Source organism: Tachypleus tridentatus, chromosome 9 (assembly GCF_004210375.1).
Source record: "Tachypleus tridentatus isolate NWPU-2018 chromosome 9, ASM421037v1, whole genome shotgun sequence".
Classification (NCBI taxonomy): Eukaryota; Metazoa; Arthropoda; class Merostomata; order Xiphosura; family Limulidae; genus Tachypleus; species Tachypleus tridentatus.
The window spans coordinates 32,854,218-32,881,846 of NC_134833.1; the positions used below are offsets into that span (position 1 = coordinate 32,854,218).

General features: G+C 31.3%; 2 protein-coding genes across 7 annotated transcripts; both read left to right on the forward strand.

Annotated features, from left to right (window-relative positions):
- Positions 1–1,616: 1,616 nt before the first annotated feature.
- LOC143227338 (haloacid dehalogenase-like hydrolase domain-containing protein 2) lies at positions 1,617–6,366 on the forward strand. Its single transcript, XM_076458795.1, has 6 exons — positions 1,617–1,761; positions 2,581–2,789; positions 3,535–3,619; positions 4,758–4,836; positions 5,130–5,193; positions 6,012–6,366. Exons 1-6 carry the CDS (start codon positions 1,661–1,663, stop codon positions 6,113–6,115), a joined length of 642 nt encoding a protein of 213 aa, XP_076314910.1. The 5' UTR covers positions 1,617–1,660; the 3' UTR covers positions 6,116–6,366.
- A 7,926-nt stretch (positions 6,367–14,292) lies between these two features.
- LOC143225005 (cAMP-dependent protein kinase type I-alpha regulatory subunit-like) lies at positions 14,293–23,936 on the forward strand. Of its 6 annotated transcripts, XM_076453618.1 has the most exons (5): positions 14,347–14,923; positions 16,968–17,013; positions 21,031–21,144; positions 22,587–22,678; positions 23,762–23,936. In XM_076453618.1, the coding sequence occupies exons 2-5, from the start codon at positions 17,005–17,007 to the stop codon at positions 23,919–23,921; spliced, it is 375 nt and encodes a 124-aa protein (XP_076309733.1). In that variant the 5' UTR covers positions 14,347–14,923; positions 16,968–17,004; the 3' UTR covers positions 23,922–23,936. The 6 variants fall into 6 exon arrangements, 3 of the variants coding, with proteins under 3 accessions (XP_076309733.1, XP_076309731.1, XP_076309732.1); XR_013013562.1 differs by lacking the exons at positions 22,587–22,678; positions 23,762–23,936 and adding an exon at positions 19,767–19,938 and having other exon boundaries at positions 14,337–15,141; positions 16,968–17,545; positions 21,031–21,165; XR_013013561.1 differs by lacking the exons at positions 22,587–22,678; positions 23,762–23,936 and adding an exon at positions 19,767–19,931 and having other exon boundaries at positions 14,338–15,141; positions 16,968–17,545; positions 21,031–21,169.
- Positions 23,937–27,629: the final 3,693 nt, after the last annotated feature.

Sequence of the window (27,629 nt, forward strand, 5' to 3'; positions counted from 1 at the left end):
TGTAATCCTTGCTGTAAGGGACCGTGCATTTTCCTGATGTAACACAACACCTTTACGATTAATCAAAGCAGGCCTCCTTTCTTTCAGTGCAACATTTAAGAGCTCTAGTTGTTGACAATAGAAGTCTGATATAATTGTTACATCGAGTGGCAGCAACTCAAAGTAAATGACATCAACAATATCCCACCAAACGTCTAACAAGACTTTCCTTAGGTGGAGGTCCATTTTGGGCTGTGTTTTAGCCAGTTTACCTGCATTGAGCCATTGTCTGCAGCACTTAACATTTCTATAAAATATCCCTTTTTCATTTCCAGTCATTAGCCTGTCCAAAAAAAAAAGATGAGTTGCGTTCACGAGAGTGCAAAAAGTGCAAATGTCCACTCTTGCTCTAAGGTTGGTTTCTATCAAATCATGGGGAAACATTTTCCAAGTTTTTACACCTTTCCAAGCCATTGCAGATGACAGTGAATTGTTGAACGGGTTTAATTAAGCTTCTGTATTAGTTCTTCAACTGTTACAGCACAATCTTCATCAAGTGCAGTCAACAGCAAGTCATCATTAAACTCAACAGGACGACCTGAATGTGGAGCATCACTTAAGCTGTAATCACCTAATCTGAACTTCTGAAACCACCTCCGACTTTTTTTTTCATTGAGAGACTCTGCACCATAAACACCTTGAATGTTTCTGCTGCACTTTTGCCTTTCTTAAACTCATAAAGCATTATATGCCTAATGTGCTCCTCAGACACACCCATTTTCACAGGGGTTTATTTGATAAATGATTTGAAAAAGTGGAGTTCGCTTAACTTCTTTTATTTTTGAACGTTGTCATACACGTTGCACTACATATTTTAGTCATTAAAGCCTTCTACAAAGACAGAAATGATGATGCACTTTCTGTATTAAACTTTCGGACATTATGTATGAGATGACCTGATATAAAGATCTATGTGAATGGGAAATAAATTTTGTATGATTACATATTTCAGTAGTTCCGATAATCATGCAACAACTTTGCCTTTATTTTTTAAATCTATATCTTTACTTCAAAAGTGTATTAAATACTACAACTGTTTTTTTGTTTTTTTTTTTTTTTTGGGCTTGGTGATCAAGGCTGGTTGGTTGGTTGTTTTTGAATTTCGCACAAAGCTATTCGAGGGCTATCCGCGCTAGCCGTCCCTAATTTAGCAGTGTAAGACTAGAGGGAAGGCATCACCACCCACCGCCAACTCCTGGGCTACTCTTTTACCAACGAATAGTGGGATTGACCGAACTTTTTAACGCCCTCCCCCCAGATGAAAGGGCGAGCATGTTTGGCACGACGGGGATGCGAACCTGCGACTCTCAGAGTACGAGTCGCACGCCTTAACACACTTGGCCATGCCGGACCCATGTGATCAAGGCAGTGAACTCGTAATGTTCGGATTTCTGATTCGAAACCAGTCGTACCGAACATGCCCTTGCAGACGTAGGTAACGTTATAAAGTTCTGACACTCGTATTATTCATCAGTCTAGTCTGCTACCACTAAATTATGGACATTAACGTAGATTGCCCTCTGTAGCTTTGCGCAAAATTTCGAAACAAAACAAACTTTCGGCTTGTATATAAAAGGAATAGTTTTTGCGCCATCTACCGTATATTTAATATTTGATAAGCATGGCAGTACAGGGTTGTTTGCGAGGTGTTTTGATTGACTTAAGTGGAACAATTCACATAGAAAATTGCGCAATATGTGGTGCTGCTGATGCTTTAAAACGGTGACTTGAACAATTAGCAAAGTTTTAGCAGTTATTTTGAGAACGTGTTTTTAGCATCTTTTAAAATTATTTAGTGTTCTGCCTTTGACTATTATTATCACTATTACTATTAGTGGTATCATATTTTTAAACTTAAAAACATTTTATTGTTACTGACTTGTGCTGTTGTTTGTTATAAAGCACAAAGGTGCAAATGCTCACCACAGATTTCGAACCCCAGTTTCTAACATGCAAGTCTGCAGACGTACTGCTGTGTAAATGTTGACTCAATGTTTCTGAGAGAGATAATAAGAGTTATTAAGTAAAGATTGCTTCTTCAATGCTTAACTTGATTTAGGATAAGCTTATGAGCTGGTTATTAAAATTTAATCTAAAGACTGATTTAAATTAACATTGAACATTTAAGTTGTATCTATACACATGCATCAAGGTGTAAAAAAAAAGTGTAAAAGTATTCTATAGAAAAAATGGAACTAAGCTCTTTTTGTATCTGATTATAACAATCTATGATTTCTAACCTTGTGAACTGCAAACTTTTGCATATAAATTACAAATTAAACCTAATAAAATTTTAATTTTTGGTCTTTTAAGATTCAGTAATGACAGTTACTATAATGCAGTGCTCATTGTCTGACCATTAAAGTTTTTTAAGGAAGTGTGAATGATATAACTTTTGAAATTTTTTACTGTCTTATTATTCAGTGGATAAGGTTTTAATCTATAATTTCTGAAAAAATGCAGGGTGAATAGCATAAAAAAATATTTTCAATTAAACATTTTAGTTCAATAAATTAATATTTTTTTTTTATATAATGAAAGGTTGAGGAAAACATGTTTGAAGATCAGATTTGTAACAAACACTACCAAAGAATCCAAACGTATTTTGTGGGAGCGATTAACAAACCTGGGGTTTTCCATAGAGCAGGATGAAATCTTTACTTCTTTGACAGCAGCTCATGAGGTGGTATGTAGGAAAAACCTTCGACCCCAGTTGTTGTTAGAAGATGAAGCTTTAGAAGATTTTCCAGGTTAGATGAAAAATTCAAATAAATCTAGATACTTGCATTAGAACTGTTTTCAAACTTTGATTGCACTTTGTTATGCTTTTACCTCATATTTTTCTTTTAGCTGTTAAATATTACATCATAACAGTTTTGTTTCTATTTCATCATTATGATTAGATTCTAATTTACTCTTGGCTTGGTAATAGATTATCACATTATCTGATTACCCAAGAAGTGGGCCTCTTAACATAGTACATTAATTTATGTGTATGAACATACGTGCTGTTATGAATTATATTTCATTATGTCTTCTTTGTCACTTAAATAAATATTATCTTAATATTAATAATATTTTAAAACTAGTAGGTGCAGCCTATCAGAATATGTATTTTGGTTATTGATAAAAAGGCACACCAAATAAAGAAATGCTAAAGTCTGTGAAGCGTATGTAATAAAATACAGGGTGTTTGGAAAGTCACTGTGCACTTATATATTTATTAACAGACAAAACTGCACAGTGACTTTCCGAACACCCTGTAGTAAATTATTACCAATAAATTGTTAGATAAATTTAAAGAAAGCATAATAAAGTACTTTTCAGAAACATATCATAAAAAAACAACTATTTTAAAACTTCATGAATGCAGAGTTAATGTTGAGTAACAAAATATAAAACAGATTAATACACTTAGGTACATATCCTGTTCTTTCATTGTGTTGTAAACAGCAAAAGGACTTTTTATGTGGAATTATTTTCTTTTCTTGATAGATACTAATACAAAAAATCCCAATGCAGTTGTTGTGGGATTGGCACCTAGCAAGTTTAACTTTAACACCCTTAATGATGCTTTCAGGTAAGTAGGATTTGTTTGTTTGTTTGTGTTTCTGCATTTGCTAAATTAAAAAACAGAAAATTCTTTCAAAACTAAGTTACAAGTGGAATAGTAGAGTTCTGTATTGAGGATTTATAATAATTTTAGACCAAGTAAAAAACAATAACACATGTTTAGTGTTTCCACCCACTTCCTTACAACACATGTTTAGTGTCCCCACCCACTTCCTTTTTTGTATTTACATTCCCCTTTTTTATATTTATCATAAAGTCTGTTTCATTTTGACAACTTCTGTTTGACATGAACTGTTATAAAATAAGCAACAATTGTGAAAAGGATGGCAAACTTTCTTTCAAAGAGGAGAGGGCATTATAAAAAAAGGACTTCCTTCTCCTACTTTTCAAAAACATTAGATGCTAAACTTTTTCAGTTGGTCTTATATGGTTCTGTTGATGAAATTAAATTGATTGTAGTTGCAAGAGAAATATTTAATATTTTGAGATGAAATAACAAAAACTTGGATTTGTTATAAAGTTTATGTAAATCTATTTTTTTTTAAATCTGTTAACTAGGATGTATATTTATCATAAAGACTGCTGAAAATGCAATCGTAATAATCATCGACTAATATCAGTGTTATGTTTTAATATACGTTAAGCACATGTTCAACAAATATCAATAGCCATGTGATAACACATTGCAAAATTTTTAAGACAAGAATCATCATTTATTTCTGTCAGTGTGGATGTATATAAAAACAATTATGCATTCATAAATGCATAATTCAATAGCAATGTGTTATCACATAACTATTGATATTTGTTAAACATGTACTTATATTAAAAAGTAACTGATATTAGTCAATGATTATTATGAATATGATAAATTATCACTTATCTTTGTTTTTGTACTCAAAAATAAATTATGCTCTCTATTGTAGGTTGTAAGTAATAATGCAGAATATTGGTGTTCAAACAGTTATGGAAGCACAACAGCATTCAGGCTTTATTCTTTTATATGTAATTTTTTCCATGTGGTTACAGTGAAAACATATATGTCAGAACACTATGCTTTTTTTACTTGTTTTGAGCTAACTTTAATTCAAGATGTACCCTGTGTATCCACTGGTTCTCTTTTGTGTGGAGCATTTTGTTATTAGTTTATTGAAGATTTCAACATCTTGGGAATTGTGGCTAAAAAGAATGCAGTGCATGAAAGAGAGTTTGTACATGCATGAGGTGCATTCTGAAATAATTGTAAATTGAATAGCGTAATCTGAGCTACTAGAATTGTGAATTTATCATTGCCTGGTGATATGCGTGTAAAACCAAAAGCTTGTGTAAACAGTATGTCTGAGAACTTGTAGATGGAGAAATAAGCATTCTAAATTATTAATAATGGATGCTTTTGTGAAATCTTGCTATATGGGAGAAAAATATTAACTTATTTTAATGTTTACCTAAAAATAATGTGAATGTACAGTTTAGTTATTTGGCCAATTAACATGAGAATATTTTGATTGCTTTTAAAGGATGTTAGAGATGATATTGATGGATCCCAGAGGGCAGGACTAGTAGGAATGCTGGTTAAGACTGGTAGGTATAAAAGATGGATATATTTAGTTATTATGTATTCCAAGTATTTGATTGTTTTTTCATCTAATTTAGTAAAATATTTTTTGTGTTAAAATTCACTAAATCTACTTTCAACAACATTGAATATTTAAAATTGTATATAATGTCCATGACTTAACTTTTTAATATTGCAGAGACAGGGTTATGTACGTTTTTTTTTTCTGTTATAAAAATAATTGAGCAAATATCACAAGTTTTTATTAAAAAATCAGTTAAGTTTGTATCAAAATGGTTCTTAATTAGTTTATCTATCTCTTGACATATATTTTGAGTACTATTTAGCTTTCTATGCTTAACTCAGGTGTTTTAAGGAATACAAGTTCTAGCTTTTATGGTGTGAAAGAGTTTTGTTTTAAAATTGGTTGTGTGATAATTTTCAAGTTCACAGAGTTCAACAGTAAATAAAATTTTTGTATTTAAATTAGAGATTTGATAGTGCACTTAGATGTCAGTTTGCATAAATTTACAAAATAATTATTTTATAGCTGAACAGAAAAATCAAAAAATGAATGTTTTATGAAAGACTAGGAAGGTCTGGGGAAATAATGATAGAAAATGAGTTATTGTATCAATGACTTTAAAAAATATTCTTCCTTATTATTCCACACGACAGTTTCTTACAATAAAAGAAACCTATAAACAGTAAGTCAACTCAAAGTGAAACTATTGAAATATTATTTTTAATTAACTTTAGCTGTGTAGTGTGTTTTTTGTAATATATTAACATAAGAATTGAGGGTTTTATAATTATTTTATAGCTTTTGTTCTTGTATTAACAGGAAAGTATAGAGAAGGTGATGAACTTAAGATTTCTCCATCTCCAAATTATGTGTTTGAAAATTTTCCAGCTGCAGTAGACTTTATAATAAATCACTTGACATAGCAAACTTTGATTTATTGTGTGTTTTTTTTACTTATTAATTATGTCTTATGAACCAGAATTAGTTTAAATATTGAGATCTATGTTACACCTTATGTAGTAGTTTTATTTGGCTAAGTATGTCAATCATTTAGTATTGAAAGATGTCCAGAGAAAGGTATCACAATGTTTGTACTGTCAAGGATAAAGTTTAAAAGGTTAATTGAGTGTAGGTTGATAAATTGTTTTGTAAAATATTATTTTTCAACACAAAATCGTGTTATTTATTTAGACTACCCATGAAAACATTTCCTAATATACTCTATTTGTGTTATAATGAATGGAAGGTCATATTTGGCATAATGAGTTAAAATTAAAGTGTTGGATTCAGTTTTATTGTAAAAGATACTAGTAGACATATTGATACACAGTTGCCCTATTATCAGTTTTGTTTAGACAAGACAATACTGTATTGTGCTTGTCAATAAACTATGCAGTATATTATTGAAATTGACAACAGATGAAATATTTAGTGTTATGCTACCACTTAATACGTCCATAATTACAGAGTTAAGATGGTACTTTTAATGTTTGTGGTACATAAAATATTTTCTTTAATTGTCATTAATTTCCAACTCAAAATTGAGACACTGAGAAAGCAGTTGAAAACATCAAAGTTATTCTGTTTTATATTTTAATAAAATACATTCTAAATTACAATTTTATTTAAGAATGAAATTCATAGGTTATGTGAAAAATACTAATGATTTATTTCACAGGTAAGTAAAAAAAGTATTAGTATATGGGCTAGGATAAAATCATTGTAATAACTTCCTGTATGTTGTTATTAGTAAACTATAAAGCATTTGAAGTTGAAAATAGTTGTGTTGCATATAAATCAGCGACAGTTTCCAGTAATCAGTGATGTCGAGAAACCCACTTGTTGAGAAATTTATATGCAAAAACGGCTCGTAAAATATTTTCTCAACCCAAACGAACCGTTTTTGCATACAAGTTTCCAGTAATAGTCACAGTAAATCTAATGAGATACTTTTGTGAATAGTACATTTATTTATGCAAAAACTTGAATCTCAGTTTGCTTTTTCCACCTTACTTTTTTGAAAATTAAATATAATGAATTGTTATATAATTATAAATACACAAGTCATCGTTAGTATGTGTCATACAAATTAGAAATGTGCATGTAGGCCTTGACAACATAAATAGACATGTATATAAACAAATAAAAAAATTTCATTAAATATTACCTTCAAACGTTTTGAGTTGTGAGAAAACGTGTTGTGTTTTAATATTATGCTTCCTGAATTGCAATTATTTAAAGAAATGTTTACCAACTAAAAACTTCAAGCTGCAAAAAACTTGGACCCAGCATGGCCAGGTGGGTTAAGGGATTCAACCCATGATCTGATGGTCACAGGTTCAAATCCCTGTCTCACCAAACATGCTCGCCCTTTCAGCCATGGAGGTGTTATAATGTGACGGTCAGTCCCACTATTTGTTGTAAAAAGAGTAGCCCAAGAGTCGGCAGTGGGAGGTGATGACAAGCTGCCTTCCCTCTAGTCTTACACTGCTAAATTAGGGACAGCTAACGCAGATAGCCCTCAAGTAGCTTTGCACAAAATTCAAAACAAACAAACAAAAAACTTGCCTGTACTTGTGTAGATCATAACTGATGAGTTGAGATATATGGAAGACTTGTGATAAGTGATGTCATTAAAAAACTTGTTTTCAGTATGCTTAAAAACCTATTCTACTTGTACAGTAACATTATGACGTTCCTAGACTAATACTTAACTGTGTTTAAATAATTTTACTAGGCTTTCAGTGGATCTGTTAGATTGACAATGGTCACAGAGAAACTTATAAGAAATTATTGAACGTAGAACTTGTATGCTGGAGCAAAAACGTTCTCTAATGCAGAACAGTTGACATTTTTCTTAACATTGTGCACATGTTTGTGTATATGGTGGAAATGAAAGTCATATTATACAATAACTTGCTAGCTTAATTATCTCCAATGTTTATCTCTTAGGTTAATCACTTCTTGCTAATGCTAATTATGTTTATCAACATATATCATGGCTAGATCAAGCAGGAGTAAACATACTGATGTTAAGATATATTTTAAGGTTAGAGTTTACACAGCTCAACAACTAACTTAGCTTGTTGCTGGTAAATGTTTAATTCACATGTTGTAAATTTGTCTATAAAACATTTATGGCTCCTCTGATATCCTACTGTTTATGAAACTTTAGTGATGTGTCAACCTCTGTGAACTAAGGAAAGCTTCTTGAAGTGTTTCTTGTGAACTCAACAAGATAGATGATCTCTTCTAGTTGTCATACATACACCATACAGGTTTTAATCATTTACCTTATGATGCTATCTATGCAATCAGAAAGAACTGAAGAAAAGACTGTACAATAAAACAGTTGTATTGTTTAATATGAATCTAAGTTGTTACAAATTCATAGTAGCAGAAATCTTGAAAAATTAGACCTTTTGGTTGGGGGTGTTTGACATATTACCTGCAGGACATAGGACGTAAATCAGATGCAGGTTGTACTTCCTGTTCAACCCTAGGTTTACTATAATGTGATGGTTAATCCCACTATTCAATGGTAAAGAGAGCAGCCTAAGAGCTGGTGGTTCTTCAACAACAAAAATGTGGTTCTTCTAACTTGTTAGATACAACATCAGAAAATGTCTTTTATTGGACTGGGTTGTATTCATTACATAGTTTGGATTAAAGTACCAGACATTGGATGTGTCACGACCAATTAAAAACTTATTTGTCAATCTGTTTTATATCTACAATGAATGGATAGGTTGTTACAATGGGTTGCTAATGTTTAATATACTGGTTGACATAAAATATATCACTATTACCATTTCCAACAAAAAAGTTGGCTCTAACAGCATTTTATTGTCAAGTAATGTTAATAACTTTTGTCCATTGAGAGTTGTATGATTAGTCTGTTTGAAAGTGAGAACTGCTATATAATAGAAAACACCATAATACATGGAAAAATAATAAGGATAAATCTTCAAAATTAGTAAAACACGTATAACAAAACTTCTATTATTATTTACAATGTTTCAGACAGGTTGCTTAAACCATGTTACGTAGTAAAAAAACTGACAGTATATACCCAGTCTGGTTGATATAGAGGATTAATTATTTGGGATTATGCTCTAATCTGTCCTCTGCAGAAGAGAAGAAGCTGTTGAGAAGACAGGAATCTGAGATATGGAAGCACTCTCCAATTTTAAGTATGGAGGAAGAAGAGTGGAACAAATGGTTGGAATTGTCACAGATCAAAAGGATCACCCAAACTATGACAAAAATAAAAACAAATTAGTCAAAAATTGGATATCTTCTTGAAAAATTGAAGCAAATTTAATTATAGTTTTAATAAAGCAGACACGAGCTATATTGAATAAATATTCAGAAAAATATCAAAGAAGAAACACCTAAGTGCACAAGTAGTAATGCAATCAGTCTTTCTGATGGTACATAGTTTAGTTCTAATTACTCTCTATAATACCACATACAAAAGTCTCAGAACTTCATTATACTCATTTGTTATTTTCTATAACTTACAACAGACATTCACCTTTAAGTGATTACAAGTGTATCAGAGTTCAGCCATGAGAACCTTGTATGTTTCATTCTCTTGACATTAAATAAATGGTTAAACCAATCTGAAGGCTCGATGATCAGCCTGAGGGCTTGTAACAGTATAATTTTGGTTTTGATCCTTGTGGTGGGAACATTGCAGATAGTAACAATGCGAAATCTTTCAATTAAAACAAAAGTAAAATACAATGGGAATAATATAATGTATATAATTTTTGTGCATGTGATTAAGAAGGGACTTGAGGATTTTTTCATCCTGTTTACACCAAAACAGTTTTTAGCTTTAATACCAGTTGCATTGAAATGAATAATAATTACACTCAGACTAAAAAGGGGTTTGGTATGACCTATTGGTCATTGTACTTTGTTTGTGGATCTGAGTGTTCATGGTTTAAAAACAAGAAATACTCTACTTTTGGGGTCCAAAAGGTGCATTATAAAAGTGACTATTAAATTGCATCATTTGGTCAAACAAGAGTAGTCCAACAGTTGGTGGTAGGTGCTGTTCATTAGCTTCATTCCCTGTAGTCTGTTGAAAATTAGGGATGACTTCATGAAGATAACCCAAATCTATCCAGGTTTGTACGAGAAACTATGAAACACACAAAATTTAGACCTCCAAATAACATAACACTGAATAATGTAAATTACTTTATACAAAGTGAATGTTGAATCATAATTAAATCATAATAGTTATTGCACCCCAGTGGCTCAGCGGTATGTCTGCGGACTTACAACGGTAAAAATCGGGTTTCGATACCCGTGGTGGGCAGAGCACAGATAGCCCATTGTGTAGCTTTGTGCTTAATTCAAAAACAAACAAACATGATAGTTATTTACAACTGCACTCAAAACCTGGTTTTATTTTCTGTTATTAACTGACAAAAGGATGCAGAAACTGTAGTTACAAATTATATAATTTTTACACCTTCAGGTTTCTTATTGGATATCACAGAATAGCATAATACACTTAGCATTTCTCTCTCTTTCACCTTTTTTTTTATGTTGGATTTGGTTTTAATGGGTACTTTTCGTTGTGAATTAAGGCATGTCGTACATTCATGTGTAGCATGGAATTCAAGATATTTAATTTGTTTATGCTTTTGATAAAATAAAAACATCATGTTGATCCATATACTTCAGTTTTATTTAGAGCCTTTGGGTTGCTAGGGCTTAAGAAACCAACCGATACGACTTTCCATTTTGAAAAAAAAAAGGACGTTCAATTCACTTCCCAAATAATTACAGGATCGCCAATCCACACTGAATATAGTTGTTTATATCCCAATCTATATTAAACGAAAATTATCTTAAATTAGTTTCATGCACCACATAATCATGTAAACCATTAAACAAGTTTATAATTCCGAGGAACAAAAGTAAACATGGATTTCCAAATCTCATATTATTAACCTTAATACTTCAGTTCTTGTTTCCAACTTTAACATTCCACCACCAAAGCATAATTTGTATGGGTAGCTTATTGGAGCTCTAACGGTTTAGTAGACCTGAATCACATCATATATATACTTTAAACTCCAATTCGAGTTTTTAGCTACTTGTTTTGCTGCGCCTTTCCTTCCAAACTGCATACTATTCTTGTATATCTTCTCATCTCCATTTTCTATATATACTCTACACCCCTTCTAACTAGTGGGTTCGGCTATTTCAGCCACACCCATTGCCAACAGGTGCATAAAATCAAGCATACAGTGTGTAAACTCCATCGATAAACATTGGAAGTAGAATGAGTCATAATAAAGAGCTCAATGACTTTAAATGTGGCGCTGTAATAGGATGCCACCTTTTCACTAAGTCAGTTCATCAAATTTCTGCCCTGCTAGAGCTTCAACGGTCAACTGTAAGTGCTGTTATTGTAAAGTGGAAACGTCTAGGAGCAACAATAGCTCATCCATGAAGCGGTAGGCCACACAAGCTCACAGAACGGGACTGCCGAGTGCTGAAGTGCGTAGCGCATAAAAATCATCTGTCCACAGCTGCAACACTCACTACCAGGTTCCAAACTGCCTGTGGAAGCAATGTCAGCACAATAACTGTTCGTTGGGAGCTTCATAAAATGGGTTTCCATCGCCAAGCAGCCCCACACAAGCCTAAGATCACCATCCACAATGCCAAGCATCAGCTAGATTGATGTAAAGCACATCACCATTGGACTTTGAAGCAGTGGAAATGTGTTCTCTGGAGTGATGAATAATGTTTCACTATCTGGCAGTATGACGGACGAATCTGGGTTTGGGAGATGCCAGGATAACGCTATCTGCCTGAATGCATAGTGCCAACTGTAAAGTTTTGTGGAGGAGGAATAATGGTCTGGGGCTGTTTTTCATGGTTTGGGCGAGGCTCTTTAGTCCCATTAAATGGAAATCTTAATGCTACAACATACAATGACATTCTAGATAATTGTGTGCTTTCAACTTTGTGGCAACAGTTTGGGGAAGGCTTTTTTTTTTATTTCAGCATGACAGTGCCCCTGTGCACAAAGCGAGGTCCAAATAGACATGGTTTGTCACGGTTGGTGTGGAAGAACTTGACTGGTCTGCACAGAGCCCTGACCTCAACCTCATCGAACACCTTTGGGATGAATTGGAACACCGACTGCGAGCCAGGCCTTCTTGCGAGACATCAGCGTCCGATCTCACAAATGCTCATGTGGCTGAATAGGAGCGATTCCCCGCAAGCATGTTCCAAAATCTAGTGAAAAGCCTTCCCTGAAGAGTGGAGGCTTTTATAGCAGCAAGTGGGGGACCAACTCCATATTAATGTCGATGGTTTTGGAATGAGATGTTCAACAAGCACATATGGGTGTGATGGTCGGGTGTCCACATACTTTTGGCCATGTAGTATATCTTTCTTTTATACAGAATAATCAAAACTAAAACAGCACTCTTATTCAGTAATACAAAAACGAATTACCATTTAGAAAATGATACTAAATTATTGTTAGATCTTTTATTCATGTTCAGAGTATTCACCTGGCTTTTATGAATGAATCCGCTCAAATCCTTCTATTTTCTGAAAATAGTTATGTTTATTTTACAAAATGAACAATTATATAACACTAAAATACGTTTTACACCTAATTATTCTCTAACTTAGACTGTTGATATTCTTCTGGGTGAAGGAAACATCTTCATGAGTTCAGTGTTATCTCGAATCTTAAGGTCTTCGACGTATAATATGATGTCCAAGCGGGCGTTAAAATAAATGACTTCTATAAGTCATAGAAGACATCCAAAACAGATCAATGAGGAACCCTAGAAGTGACACACTTCCGATGAAAATAATACCCATTTATTGCCATCCTATGTGCTCTGTACAGCAAAAACAGTCTTCTATATCCTTTATTTTTCCAACAGTAACATAAAATTGAACTTTATAATTATACTTTTTTTTTTTTTTCAATGGGAACTTCAGCAAAATCCTTTTGGCAACCTTTCAATCTCGAAATACCGTCTTGTTTTCATATCCTTCAAAATTGATGAAGTCCAAAAAACTTATCAAATTAACTAAAATTATATGTTTTTCAGTTACAAAGTAAAGGTAAATAACTGAACAAAAAATACTGAAATCATTCATTTTCTGTCTAAAATACAGAGGGGAGCTCAATAATAATGATGAAATTAATTGTATGTATAACATCAATTATATTTTTTTAGCTATAGGATTAAGATACATAATATTGACATAACTGACTTTATCCAAAAGTATAGAAACGTTAAAAATAATTTACAACACGTATGAGACAAAAGGAAGCTAGACATGATAAATATGTGGGATCCAAACCTAGCACTAAATATGTTCCTCCTTTCAGCCGTGGGGATGGTATAATACGACCGTCAATCAAAATATTCATTGGTAAAACGCTTTGTTGGTTTATTGTTAATCACAAATCCACACAATGAACAATTTGTGCTCTGTCCAACGGCGATATTACAACTTGAATTTTAACGTTGTAAGCCACCACATTTACCGAAGGGCCACTATGAGCTGCTGATAAAAAAGTATTCCAAGAGTTAGTAGTGGGTACAGCCGGTAGTTCGTTTGGTCGACAGCTGAGACGATAACATAGTCTTTCGTAAATTCATATACGTAAATGTTCTAAATTCTAACTTTCAAAACGTTTTCAAAGTGAGTGAGATCCATGCAGATAGTGACGTTGATTATTCGACTACTGTTGCCAATAACTAGGGCAACAATGAAACTTGTTCTTAAAAAATGATATCTTATTATTTTACCCGTGTCTCAGTAGTAAGTTTGTGAACTTGTTTGTTTTTTAATTTTTCGCAAAGCTATTCGAGGGCTATCTGCGCTAGCCGTCTCTAATTTAGCAATGTAAGACTAGAGAGAAGGCAGCAAGTCATCACCACCAACCGCCAACTCATGGGCTACTCTTTTACCAACGAATAGGGGGGATTGACTGTCACATTATAACGCCTCCACGGCTGAAAGGGTGAGCATGTTTGATGCAACCAGGATTCGAATCCGCGACCCTCGGATTACGAGTCGAACGCCTTAACCCACCTGGCCATGCCGGGCCCCATTTGTGAACTAAAAACGATACAAAATGGGAATTCATAACCGTGGTGAGCATAGCGCAGATAGTGTATTGTGTGGCGTACCGCTTTAAATCTAATGAAACTGACTGATGAGGAGGACAACGTAGATGTGTTTAGTTGTTTGTTAAATTTTACGCAAAACTATTCAAGAACTATTTGCGGTTGCTGTCGTTATTTAATGGAATTAAAATAAGTGGGAGACAGGACTATTTTTTACCAATGAATAGTGAGAGTGATAAAAATTATAACTCCCCGTAGCTGAAAGGGAGAGCATGATTGGTGGTGGTAATATGAGTGTCTATCTTGGTTTTCAAACCTAATAGTAAGACTACTAGATGGCAGCAGTCACATGGAAGCAGATAAATGATTTGTAAATAAATGCGTTTCGTCATGCTATTTAGACAGTACCTGATGTGTAATTGTAAAAAAATGGCGACCAACAGCGAAGAAGAACAGACGTTGAAGGACTGCGAAGTATATGTTCAAAAAAATAATATTCAACAACTTCTTAAAGACTGTATCGTTCAACTTTGCGTTAGTCGTCCGGAAAATCCTGTTTCATTTTTGAGAGCTTATTTTCAGAGGCTTGAACGGGTCTTATACAATGTAGTTGTATTACATCTTGCTAAAGTCTTTTACTAAGTCTTGCCCAGTTACTGACTCGGTCTTAAGACTAAATATTAGTCTTGTCTAGCGAAGTTGCAAAGTGCATAATACCAGTAATTAATACAGTTTCAAGTTATACGTTTTGAACTAAGATAACTTTATCTTCAAAAGTTAAAATGAATATACATATAGAGGCTAATTAACTGGTAAATACTACCAGTTATATAATATTACTAATATCAGTAACTAAGGTAGTAAAAGTAATATATAACATTAAATAGACTAAAGTACTATAATTTTGTAAAGTCACTGCAGTTATTTTACTGTATAATTATTTTCGTCACGCTTGTATTAATTACACTATGTAGCAAAACTTTTTTTTTTCTTGTTCCTGGGTAGAATGTGTTATTTCCCAATTGCTTATGCCTAAAGTAAATGGAAAAGATCTATTTTACTCTTCAAACTTTGCTTTTATGACCTGGGAGCATATAATGAAAATGTGATTGGAGACTATATTTAGGGGCTGATATAAGAAAATGATTTACATTACAGCCATAAATCTCAAAAAAACTACTCACTTCTAAACATTTTTGTTCATTTTTTGTATAACTTTAGTAAAAATACATGTAAATTTTGATTAATATATATTGTTTTATTCAGACCTTGTATAAATGAAAATGTGTAAATTTGCCCGTTTTTACATAGTAAATATGTTAATTTATAAATTTCATTATCCAGGTCACAGAAGCAAAGTTTGAAGGAAATAATGGCCATTTTCTGTACCTTTACAACATAAGCAATTAAGAAATAACACATACTGTCCAGGAACAAAATTTGTGTTACATAGTGTTATTTGTATGGTGTTTGAGTGGAACATGGTAGGAATATGAAATATAATGATTATAACAGAGGGAATATTTTATAATTGAGTGTGGTATATTGGCTTTAATAATAAAAAAAGTAAAGTGAACACAGTTTTTTCAAGAGTGTGTTAAATGTTGAAATATATTATTATTTGACACACAATGTGCTGATACTGTAAAAGAAGCATGCTTGAAATCAGTTGATTAACAAATAGTAAATATCAAAGAATTTTCTCATGCAGGTTTTCCAATGGAAAACGGACTTTATTATGGGCCTGGCATAGCCAGGTGGGTTAAAGTGTTCGACTCGTAATCTGAGGGTCACAGGTTTGAATCCCCCTTTCACCAAACATGCTCGCCCTTTCAGCTGTAGGGGCATTATAATGTTATGGTTAATCCAACTATTTGTTGGTAAAAGAGTAGCCTAAGAGTTGGCGGTGGGTGGTGATGACTAGCTGCCTTCCCTCTAGTTTTACACTGCTAAATTAGGGACGGCTAGGCAGATAGCCCTAATGTAGCTTCACACAAACTTTAAACAAACTTTTATTATGACAGTTAAATACCTGTTGTTTTTTTACCCCTATTCACCTATGGATCTAACATCCCACTTGAAACTAAACAGTGAATTGTAGATCCTAATAAAAGATTTGTATTCTCTCATGTTGATGCCATCTCTTTCTCTCTTATCACTAGCATTAAATTCAGTGGTTTAGCAATTTCACCCAGTTTTATTGCATTTCAGGTTTTGTCAGGCTGTAATTTTATGCTTTTTATTCACATAATAATGAACTTTTGTACTGTTAGCTTACATAAATATCTTTGAAATTAATGTCAATGTGCAGTGGAGTGTCTGTAACAGAAGCTTAGAAATTGTATTGCTGACCAATATTGTGTAATTATGGTCATCAGATTGAAGATGATCAATATAGAATTGTTTTTTGTAATGGAACTTCACTCTTATAAAGTGTGATACACACTATTATTTCAAAATAATTTTCTGGACAGTTTTAATTGTATGTTTGAGATAACTAACCAGGTGACAGAAGGTCCTTAAGATTATCACAATATCCAACCTAATTCTCAAAATGAAACTTTCTGCTCATGAACAGTGTCAATAAAACTATGAAGTAATTGATGTTCAGTTATACGAACTCACCATTTCATCATAGATGGAATGGAATATGTCAGTAACAAGAAAAGAAGCATATGTCTAAGGTATGTAGTGTGTTTATTCCAGTATCCACCTCAAAATATTATGCTTATATTTTTTGATGTCAAGAACTCAAGAAAAAACTAATTTTCAGCTTCTATTATTCAAGCTTAGAAACACCTTATTGGGCTAATTGTTAAACTTTTAAGTCTATTGTTACCATTGTGACCTCATTGAAGCCTTTATAATGAAAATATTAACTTATAAATCAAGCACGTTGTTGGACTACTGATTGAGTCTATCTTTCTAACTTTATTATTAAAACCTTTGAAGCTGTAACAGTAGAAACATTTGATTTCTCTATTTTTACACTAGTCATCAAGGTTTTTATAAACAGTTTCTGGGTAATTTAAGTATTTGGATAGATTATTTCTCTGGATTAGAAACAGAACTTTCTATAAGAGTGTCACTTACAAAAAATTTACTACTGTTAAACATTCATTGAACTCTTACAGACCATGAATTTTGTACTTTTTAACATATTTCTTAAATTTGGCCACCATGTCTTCAAGAAGATACAGGGAGTTCTACAAGAAGGTAACTTTAGCCTGAAAGTTTCAGATCTTTATTATTTGAACTTAAGATTTCTTGCATTTCAAATCTTAATAGGATAGACTAAAGCTTTGCACATATTAGTTGTACTTGCAAATGTATAGATATTTTTAATATGAAAATATTAAACATTCTTGTACACAGCCCTATAAATCTATCTTTCAGAACTTTCTCTAGAAAAAAACTCAACTACAAACAAAGCAAAGTATCATTGATTATACATTAACTTTGAAGTTTACAGTAGAATGGCACTTAAGTTTAGAACTATAAACTTTTATTTTTCTAAATATTAATATTCCAAACTGCAATAAAACCTGTGTAATGTGGAATTACATGGGACTGAGTTAAAATTTCTTTCATAGATAGTGAACATGCATTTCCTTAATTATATATAATTTTTTAATGGAACGTTATACTTGTTTGACTCGAGGGAAGACGTTTGTGAATAAATTTATTGTACTTTTTATGCTTTATTTATTAGAATAAGAACAAAAATGGACATTCAAAATATACACAAGTACACAAAATCTTAATCAAATTTATTTGAATAAAGTCTCCAATTTCAGTTGTTTCATTTTTTAAATGGGCTTTCTCATGTGGTTAAAAGAGAACGTCAATTCTACAGCCTTTTCATAAAGTTCATTTTCCCCCCTTCATTTTTGCATTCAGTTTGATAGCATTAATATAACTTAACACTTGTGATAAAGTAGGAATTTCTATTTCCTTACTATCTTTTCCATTCTGTTCATCTTCTGAATCTCTCGCACTGTTACCATCTTGTGATTCTATTATAGATTTTAAATCGGTTTATGTAAAAGCATTCTTGTCAACGTTCTCAGAGTTTGGATTTCACTAGAATTGTCATAACAAGCAACCTCTCCACTATCATCAAGAATAAATCCACAGTTTTAAAAGCACTTTATTACACATTCATCTTTTATGCATTTGATTAAATGATTTAAAAATGCAATTGCATTTAACATGTTAATATTCACGGTCATTTCAGATGCTCTCTTACAGTTGCCCATGTTTATAATAATATGCTGAAGCATCAGTTTTCTGTATTTCAATTATATACACTGTATAATTTCATTATCTAGTGGCTGTAGAACTTATGTTGTACATGGAGGTAAAAAGAAAAAAGGAACATTTTAATAGTTTAACTTTTGCGTGACAAGTTGCATTATCTAGGAAAAGTAGAATATTTCTATTTTCTTGTTCCTTTCTTTTCTTTAATTGCAGAAAATAATGACAGCAGAAAAAGAACAGAATATATTTAACCAATACTTACTGTAACAAAATGTTGGAGAATTTATTAATATTTAATGAAAAACATTTTTTCTACCTTACTCAGGTTCTAATCCTACTTGTTGATAGATGAGGTAGAGGATAGTTTTCCATCTGCATTATGCAGGTTCTGCCGAATAGAGGGCCTTTTATAAGAGAAATCTTCAGATAATGCTGCAAATTCTTGATATTTCCAGCTTGTAGAGGTTTTTGCCCCATGCAGGTTTTACTGTAGTTATATTACAATCTTTACTACTTTTAGCTTATTAAGTACAAAAGAATATGTTCATCATTACCATGCATATATACAGGGGGATTCAGCAAAAACCCTGTTTTTGTGATGTAAAAAAATATGTCGGATATATATAGTTACAGCACAGCTGATCTTATGATATATTTAATATTCTCTAGAAGTCTGTTTTCTTCTGATGAAGCATTTGCATTTTTTGACTAAAAATAATCGCATGCCCCAGAGCCCCCTGTAGCATTAACATGTACAACATGCTGATTGTGCTTTGCACATTTTTTTACTTTTGATCTCGCAAATTAGAATCCTCACTCTTCAAACATTCTGGATATGAGCCTGATTACAAGGGTTTATAAACAGGTCATAAACTCACTCATGTTTCTCACATTTTCACACTGCAAAATTAAACATAATTCATTCATTTCTGTGAAATGATCAATATTATTGCTGAAAAAAACTGGCGTAAGAAACTTCAGAATATCACAACCTCAGGTATACTTTTTCATGTATACTTTCATTCCTTGGGATATTGTTTTAGGTAAACGTAAACAGCTTTAGTGTGTGTACTGTGTATTGATAAATTTTTACATTGTCATTAGTTTAATTTTTCTTTTACTTCCTTTGTTATATTATTCCTTGTGTATTTATATATGCACTGTGTTGATTTTATAGAACTTTCACCTTTCTAGTGGCTTGTCATGTTCTCTCTTCAGCTTTCAGGGAAGGCTAAATATTATTCCTTACTTCCTGCAGCTGCATGCAAGTGTTTGGTACAGAAAATAATAGTTAACTAAGAACCTAAGAGTGACAGGAAAGAAGGATGTTGAAAGACTTGTGGTAAAAGGTTTGACAAACTAAGTGTTAAGTTTAGTTTGTTTTTTATTTTATTACATATAACATTACAAAGGTCAGGTCAGTTATTTTTTATTCATTGTTTTTGTCTTTTAAACCTTGGTTTTTTGTGTCGTGGGAAAGTTGATGCATTAGGCATGACTGCTTTTAACTAAACATATGGCATTAATCATCATGGTTACTGATTTATGTAGTAAGAGTGTTGCACTGAGTTTCTTTGGGTAAAGTGGGGAGTTAGATAGAGAACAAATACCAAAAGAAATATACATCAGTGACAATTGTTCAAACCAGAAACTAGTGTTGGTTGGTTCTGTAGGTAATGTGCTACTTTATTGCTCCATTTATTAATAATATTGGTTTCATTAGTTATCGTGTTGGATATAATTACTTTTGTTATAAAGATTAACATAATTCCTGTTTAAAACTAACCTGAGTCTCCTAAACTGGAAAACTTTCATGAAATATAAGTTTTAAAGTTGGTAATGTTGTTAAAACAAGTGTACCTTAGTGATTAAAACAGTTCACTAATCTTTATAAGCAGAGGTATAAAAAATGCATATTTAATTAGCTATACTGATGGTGAGGTTTATTTAAGTTTTGCACTAAGTATGTAGCTTACTCTGAGTTGGAAGTTATTTCTTAGCTGTACGAGACACGAGCATATTTTTGAACTAGTGATTAATAAGTGCAGTGAGCTGACTATCATTCAATGGAAAATATTCGTTTTTCTGACCTGCAAGTTTTTTAATAAAAATAAGTGGAATACTCAATGTATAATTTGATTTACCATTTTCACTGAGTTATACTTGTTTCAAGGATTCCACTCTTCTCTCAGCTACCCAGAACAAGGGCAAGTAAAAATACTAGATATAATTTAGTTGTTTAGTTTATATGTACGGTGTTTTTAAAAATGTCATACTAGGTTTTTTGGTTGTTTTTTTTAAGTTTAGGTATCAAAAAATGTGTGTAACAATTATTAAATATAAGGATTTAACACTGTTATGTAAAACCTGTAATTGTTTAGAATATATTAAGGTTATAAAATGTCTTAGCTTGTATAATCACTTAGTAACATCTTTCAAAGGAGGCAGCAAATAAAGCAATTCAGCAAAAATCGGCCGTTCCTTGTGATGAGAAAGAAGACGAACTCTCTCCAATGCCTAATATAGCTCCACCACAACGGGGTCGACGAGGGGCTGTAAGTGCTGAAACTTACTCGGAGGAAGATGCGACTACCTATGTGAAGAAGGGTTGTCTTCTTGGGAATTTGTCCATTAACCAGATCTATCATATTAATTGTTTTGGAAATGGTTTTGTGCTGGTTTTTTAAGCCACTAATCTTTTTATTTCTCCTGTTGTAAAAACAGATTTGTCAGTGAACTACAGATTGAGAAGCATAATCTTGAACAAAACTGATATTGATAACTAGGCACTAGTGAAATATAATAAACTCGCCAAACTTAACAGGAGGAATAAATGCAGGAAATGTATTCACTTCTTATGAAGGGTGGCCCAACTTTTGTAGTTATGTTACTGTTGACATGTGTGAATAGAGTACGGTTCAACATTAAATATTTATGTTTCACATATTTAATACCTACATCCAGGGTAAAGAAAATTAACAGTTTACTTGCCTGCTTGATATTATAAATTGAATGAGATATTTACATGAAAAGTTACTTTATGCTGAAATTGTAGCAAGTCAGGGTTGATGCCAAAACACACAAGGTCTATTGGAATGATCTATAAGTCTTGCAGCAGATAAAATATTTAATAATAATCATGAGTTTGTAACATCGTATGCTCTTAAAGTTCTTTGCAAGCACATTTTTATTTTATAAGTTTGAATTTGGGATAAACATAGGCCATGGCAAAGGTGAATGAAAAATTTGGTCTGGACTAAAGCTGATTGATCTTTACGGTTGCTGACTGTATGTTGCCCAAGTGTTTTTTCTGATTCTAAAATTTGTCAAATTGTAATAAATCTCAATTAAATCAAGGAAAAATGAATCCTAATGTTGCATGTGATACTGGAAAAGTTAATTTTAAAAAATTAAGTTTAGCAGAAATCATATAAATTAATATTTTCTCTATCTTTTGACTAACAGAAGCCAGTTAATAACAATTACTTTCTGCAGTGAGAGATTGTTGAATTAAAGCTAGGTACAAGTTGACAAAATATTTCAACACTCGCATAACAGTATTATGTTGTGCATGTTTTGTGAATTTAAAGATATATTTACATGTAGATGGTACTGCTAAGTAGGTTTGAATATGTTTTGTGCTAATGACTAAACATTAAGAATCATCATAATTTTGTAAAGAAATGGTGCAGGTTGGTTCAAGAAACACTAGAAATTAGTGAGATAAGAAACTACAACAAAATCATATATTAGACCTGGACTCTTCCATCTGATGATCATTCATTTGGTGCTAATGCATGAGTAGGCTAGCTGATGTGTATTAATGCACTTTTATTTCATAGATAATTGATAAGAAGTGGTATTTTTTATAAAATCTTTGTGGATTTTTTAGGGTTTGAAGAAATGTACAAGACTAAAACATAATGAATAGTATTAATGCTTTTAATAACTATTTCTTATCAAGTGAATCATACTTTTTCTCTTCCTTTCTTTCTAGGTTGTGCCAAAAGACTACAAGACTATGGCAGCTCTTTCTAAAGCTATTCATCAGAATGTTTTATTTGCTCATTTAGATGATAATGAACTAAGGTTAGTGTGACAAAAACAAATCTAAGTTGATAGTGTTATTTTTATCAATATACTTAGAGTAATAAATATTTTTATTGATGGTGTGCAAGTTTTCAGAAAACATTTTTTAAGGAAATATTAATATGAACGTTCTTAATGGAGCAGAGGAATTTAATTAGTATAATTAGTTACCTGTGAGGAATAATTACATAAAAATAACTTAATTGAAATTTAATGTTATATTATTTCATGTAACTAAGCAATCAAAATGTTGATAATTTGCAGAATCTGTGCTCTTCCCAATTTTAGTCTTGTATATTATTTTCATTTATTGTTTTTTAACTTCAGATTTTTTTCGGTTTTATTGATTTGATATGGGGCTTCTGATTTCATGGTTTTCTGGTTCATTTCCGTTGCCATCATATGTGATTTATTGTGGCAAAGCTACTAAGGTTATCTGCCATTGTCTCTAATTTTGAACTGTTGACCAGAGGGATGGTAACTAGATGGCAGCACCTGGTGCCAACTTTTTTCCTTTAAATTCTACCTATTGGGAGCAAAACTGCAATCACAGCTGACCTTTTTTTTTTCCTTGTATATGCAATGGTTTGGTGAGCATTACTAATAAGTAAATAAAATGTGATTGATTGGAACTGTTCATCAGTTGATTAGCAAATACCACTACTATCCCCAACCTAGTTCTGTATGTCACAGCTGCTGAGTTATATTTTGAAAAGTAGAGTAATTGAAAACATGGGACTTCCTCATCTTAAGATATACCTATCAATTTAGTATCTAAACAGTGTAATAGTCAAGTGTCAGATTGTAGAAATTTGGATATCAAGAAACTTGTGTGATGATGGTACATTTTGGGATTGTTACTTGTTTTTTTGTTCTTAGGTATTGTATTGATGTAGCTGTTGATGTGAACTTGGAAAGTCTAGTATATTGGTTTTTGTCCTCAAGATCTATGACCACTAAAACTTTTTTCCTAGCTCAGAATGTTACACTTGATTGGTTGCTGTTTTCAGCAATGGAAACCTTGAGGAAAATGGGCATTATATTTATCTGTGTTGTTGTTAAAGTGTATCCTTATTTTTATAGTGACATCTTTGATGCCATGTTTCCCGTGGTTCATAATGCTTCAGAAGTCATAATTCATCAAGGAGATGAAGGTGATAACTTTTATGTTATTGATCAAGGAGAAGTTGAGGTATCTCTTAATTGTTATATAGATTTCTTAATAACAGTGTTTAAATGTTAGGTTACTTTTCAGAATTTCTTTAGTATGTATTGGTGTATATACTTAGTAATAACGGTATGGTCCAATAGTTCCCTAGTTATTAACTTCAAGGGATAAATATAGATGAATGTTACGATGTAGAAACGTATATTGTAAGAGTGTAATATTAGGGTGGTTTTTTTTTAGTTTGTGTTTATTATTTTATTAGTGAATTATGAGTATTAACTGTTAAAAGAAACTGTAGAGACACCATGGTATACAAGTATATAACCCCTTTTAAATTTGTATTGTAAGTTAAAAGTAATTGTAGTTGTAAATTATAATGATAAAAACCTAAGTTGGGGTATGTGTGTCTTTTTATTTTTTGTGTAACATTCTTTGAACAAGGACAGTGGTTTTTACACTTTTTTAGATAGTGGTTCTCTCATCCACAGCACTTAATGCTCTCTCTACATTCACATACACTTATTAGTAAAGAAAATCGAGTATGCTGCTAACACTAAGCATTTGACTTTATATTGTCATTTAATATATTGATAGTGGATTGAGTTTAAGCCTTATGTAACTTAATGTGTACATTACTTGTGTCTCCACTGTCCTGAAGAAAATTATTGAATTTAATGTAATGTGTTTGTTTTTTGACATTCTTGTATGAATTAGTGTGGGAAGTTGTTTGAAGGAGTGAAATTGTAGACAGTGCATTCTTTTTGCTTTTATATTACTCTCTTATTACTTATTTAAATAAGTTTTCTACATTATCGAGAAATGTCATACTAATTTAAATAACTATTTTATCTAGAAACATACTTTAGTTTTATCTGCCTCCTCCTCACTTTATAACTGATTTTTTCCTATCTTAATTTAAATGAATATGTTTACGTAATTTTATTCTTTATGTTTTTATTTGTCTTACCACAAGTATCTATATTTACGGTTTCTTTTTTAAATAAGTTTTCTACATAATCTAGAAGAGTCATACTAATTTAAATAACTATTTAATCTATAAACATACTTTAGATTTATCTGCCTCCTCCTCATTTTATTGCTGATCCTTTCCTATCTTAATTTTAAAGTGAATATGTTTACCAAATTTGATTTTTTCTGTTTTCATTGATCTTACCACAATCATCTTTATTTATGGTGTATTTTTTTAAATAAGTTTTTACTTTATCGAAAAAGTCACACTAATTTAAATAAATATTTTATCTATAAACATACTTTAGTTTTATCTGCCTCCTCCTCACTTTATAGCTGATTTTTTCCTCTCTTAATTTTAAAGTGAATATGTTTACGAAATTTGATTTTTATGTTTTTATTGGTCTTACCACTAGTATCTATATTTACGGTTTCTTTTTTAAATAAGTTTTCTACATAATCTGGAAGAGTCATACCAATTTAAATAACTATTTAATCTATAAAGATACTTTAGTTTTATCTCCCTCCTCCTCACTTTATAGCTGATCCTTTCCTATCTTAATTTTAAAATGAATATGTTTACCAAATTTGATTTTTTATGTTTTCATTTATCTTTCCACAATCATCTACATTTACGTTTTTTTTAAATAAGTTTTCTACATGATCTAGAAGAGTCATACTAATTTAAATAACTATTTTATCTATAAATATACTTTAGTTTTATCTGTCTCCTCCTCACTTTATAGCTGATTTTTTCCTATCTTAATTTTAAAGTGAATATGTTTATGAAATTTGGTTTCTTATGTTTTTATTTGTCATACCACAAGTATCTATATTTAAGGTTTCTTTTTTAAATACGTTTTCTACATAATCTAGAAGAGTCATACTAATTTAAATAACTATTTAATTTATAAACATACTTTAGTTTTATCAGCCTTCTCCTCCCCTTATAGCTGATCCTTTCATCTCCTACTTTTGAAGTGAATATGTTGACGAAATTTGATTTTTTATGTTTTCATTTATCTTACCACAATCATTTATATTTAAGGTATTTTTTTAAATAAGTTTTCCACATTATCGAGAAAAGTCATACTAATTTAAATAACTACTTTATCTATAAACATACTTTAGTTTTATCTGCCTTTTCCTCACCTTATAGCTGATCCTTTCCTATCTTAATTTTAAAGTGAATATGTTTACGAAATTTGATTTTTTATGTCTTCATTTATCTTACCACTAGTATCTATATTTACGGTTTCTTTTTTAAATACGTTTTCTACATAATCTAGAAGAGTCATACTAATTTAAATAACTATTTAATCTATAAACATATTTTAGTTTTATCAGCCTCCCTCTCCCCTCATTGCTGATCCTTTCCTATCTTAATTTTAAAGTGAATATGTTTACGAAATTTGATTTTTTATGTCTTCATTTATCTTACCACTAGTATCTATATTTACGGTTTCTTTTTTAAATAAGTTTTCTACATAATCTAGAAAATTCATACTAATTTAAATAACTATTTTATCTATAAACATACTTTAGTTTTATCTGCCTCCTCCTCACCTTATAGATTATCCTTTCCTCTCTTAATTTTAAAGTGAATATGTTTACGAAATTTGATTTTTTATGTTTTCATTTATCTTACCACAAGTATCTATATTTACGGTTTCTTTTTTAACTAAGTTTTCTACATCATCTAGAAGAGTCATACTAATTTAAATATCTATTTTATTTATAAACATACTTTAGTTTTATCTGCCTCCTACTTTAGTTTTATCTGCCTCCTCACCTTATAGCTGATCCTTTCCTATCTTAATTTTAAAGTGAATATGTTTACGAAATTTGATTTTTTATGTTTTCATTTATCTTACCACTAGTATCTATATTTACGGTTTTTTTTTAAATAAGTTTTCTACATAATCTAGAAAAGTCATACTAATTTAAATAACTATTTTATCTATAAACATACTTTAGTTTTATCTGCCTCCTCCTCACCTTATAGCTGATCCTTTCCTCTCTTAATTTTAAAGTGAATATGTTTACGAAATTTGATTTTTTATGTTTTCATTTATCTTACCACAGTCATCTATATTTACGGTTTTTTTTTAAATAAGTTTTCTACATTATCGAGAAAAGTCATACTAATTTAAATAACTATTTTATCTATAAACATACTTTAGTTTTATCTGCCTCCTCCTCACTTTATAGCTGATCCTTTCCTATCTTAATTTTAAAGTGAATATGTTTACGAAATTTGATTTTTTATGTTTTTATTTGTCTTACCACAAGTATCTATATTTACGGTTTCTTTTTTAAATAAGTTTTCTACATTATCGAGAAAAGTCATACTAATTTAAATAACTATTTTATCTATAAACATACTTTAGTTTTATCTGCCTCCTCCTCCCCTTATTGCTGATCCTTTCCTATCTTAATTTTAAAGTGAATATGTTTACGAAATTTGATTTTTTATGTTTTCATTTATCTTACCACAATCATCTATATTTACGTTTTTTTTTTTAAATAAGTTTTTTACTTTATCGAAAAAAGTCATACTAATTTAAATAACTATTTTATCTATAAACATACTTTAGTTTTATCTGCCTCCTCCTCACTTTATAGCTGATCCTTTCCTATCTTAATTTTAAAGTGAATATGTTTACGAAATTTGATTTTTTATGTTTTATTTGTCTTACCACAAGTATCTATATTTACGGTTTCTTTTTTAAATAAGTTTTCTACATAATCTAGAAAAGTCATACTAATTTAAATAACTATTTAATCTATAAACATACTTTAGTTTTATCAGCC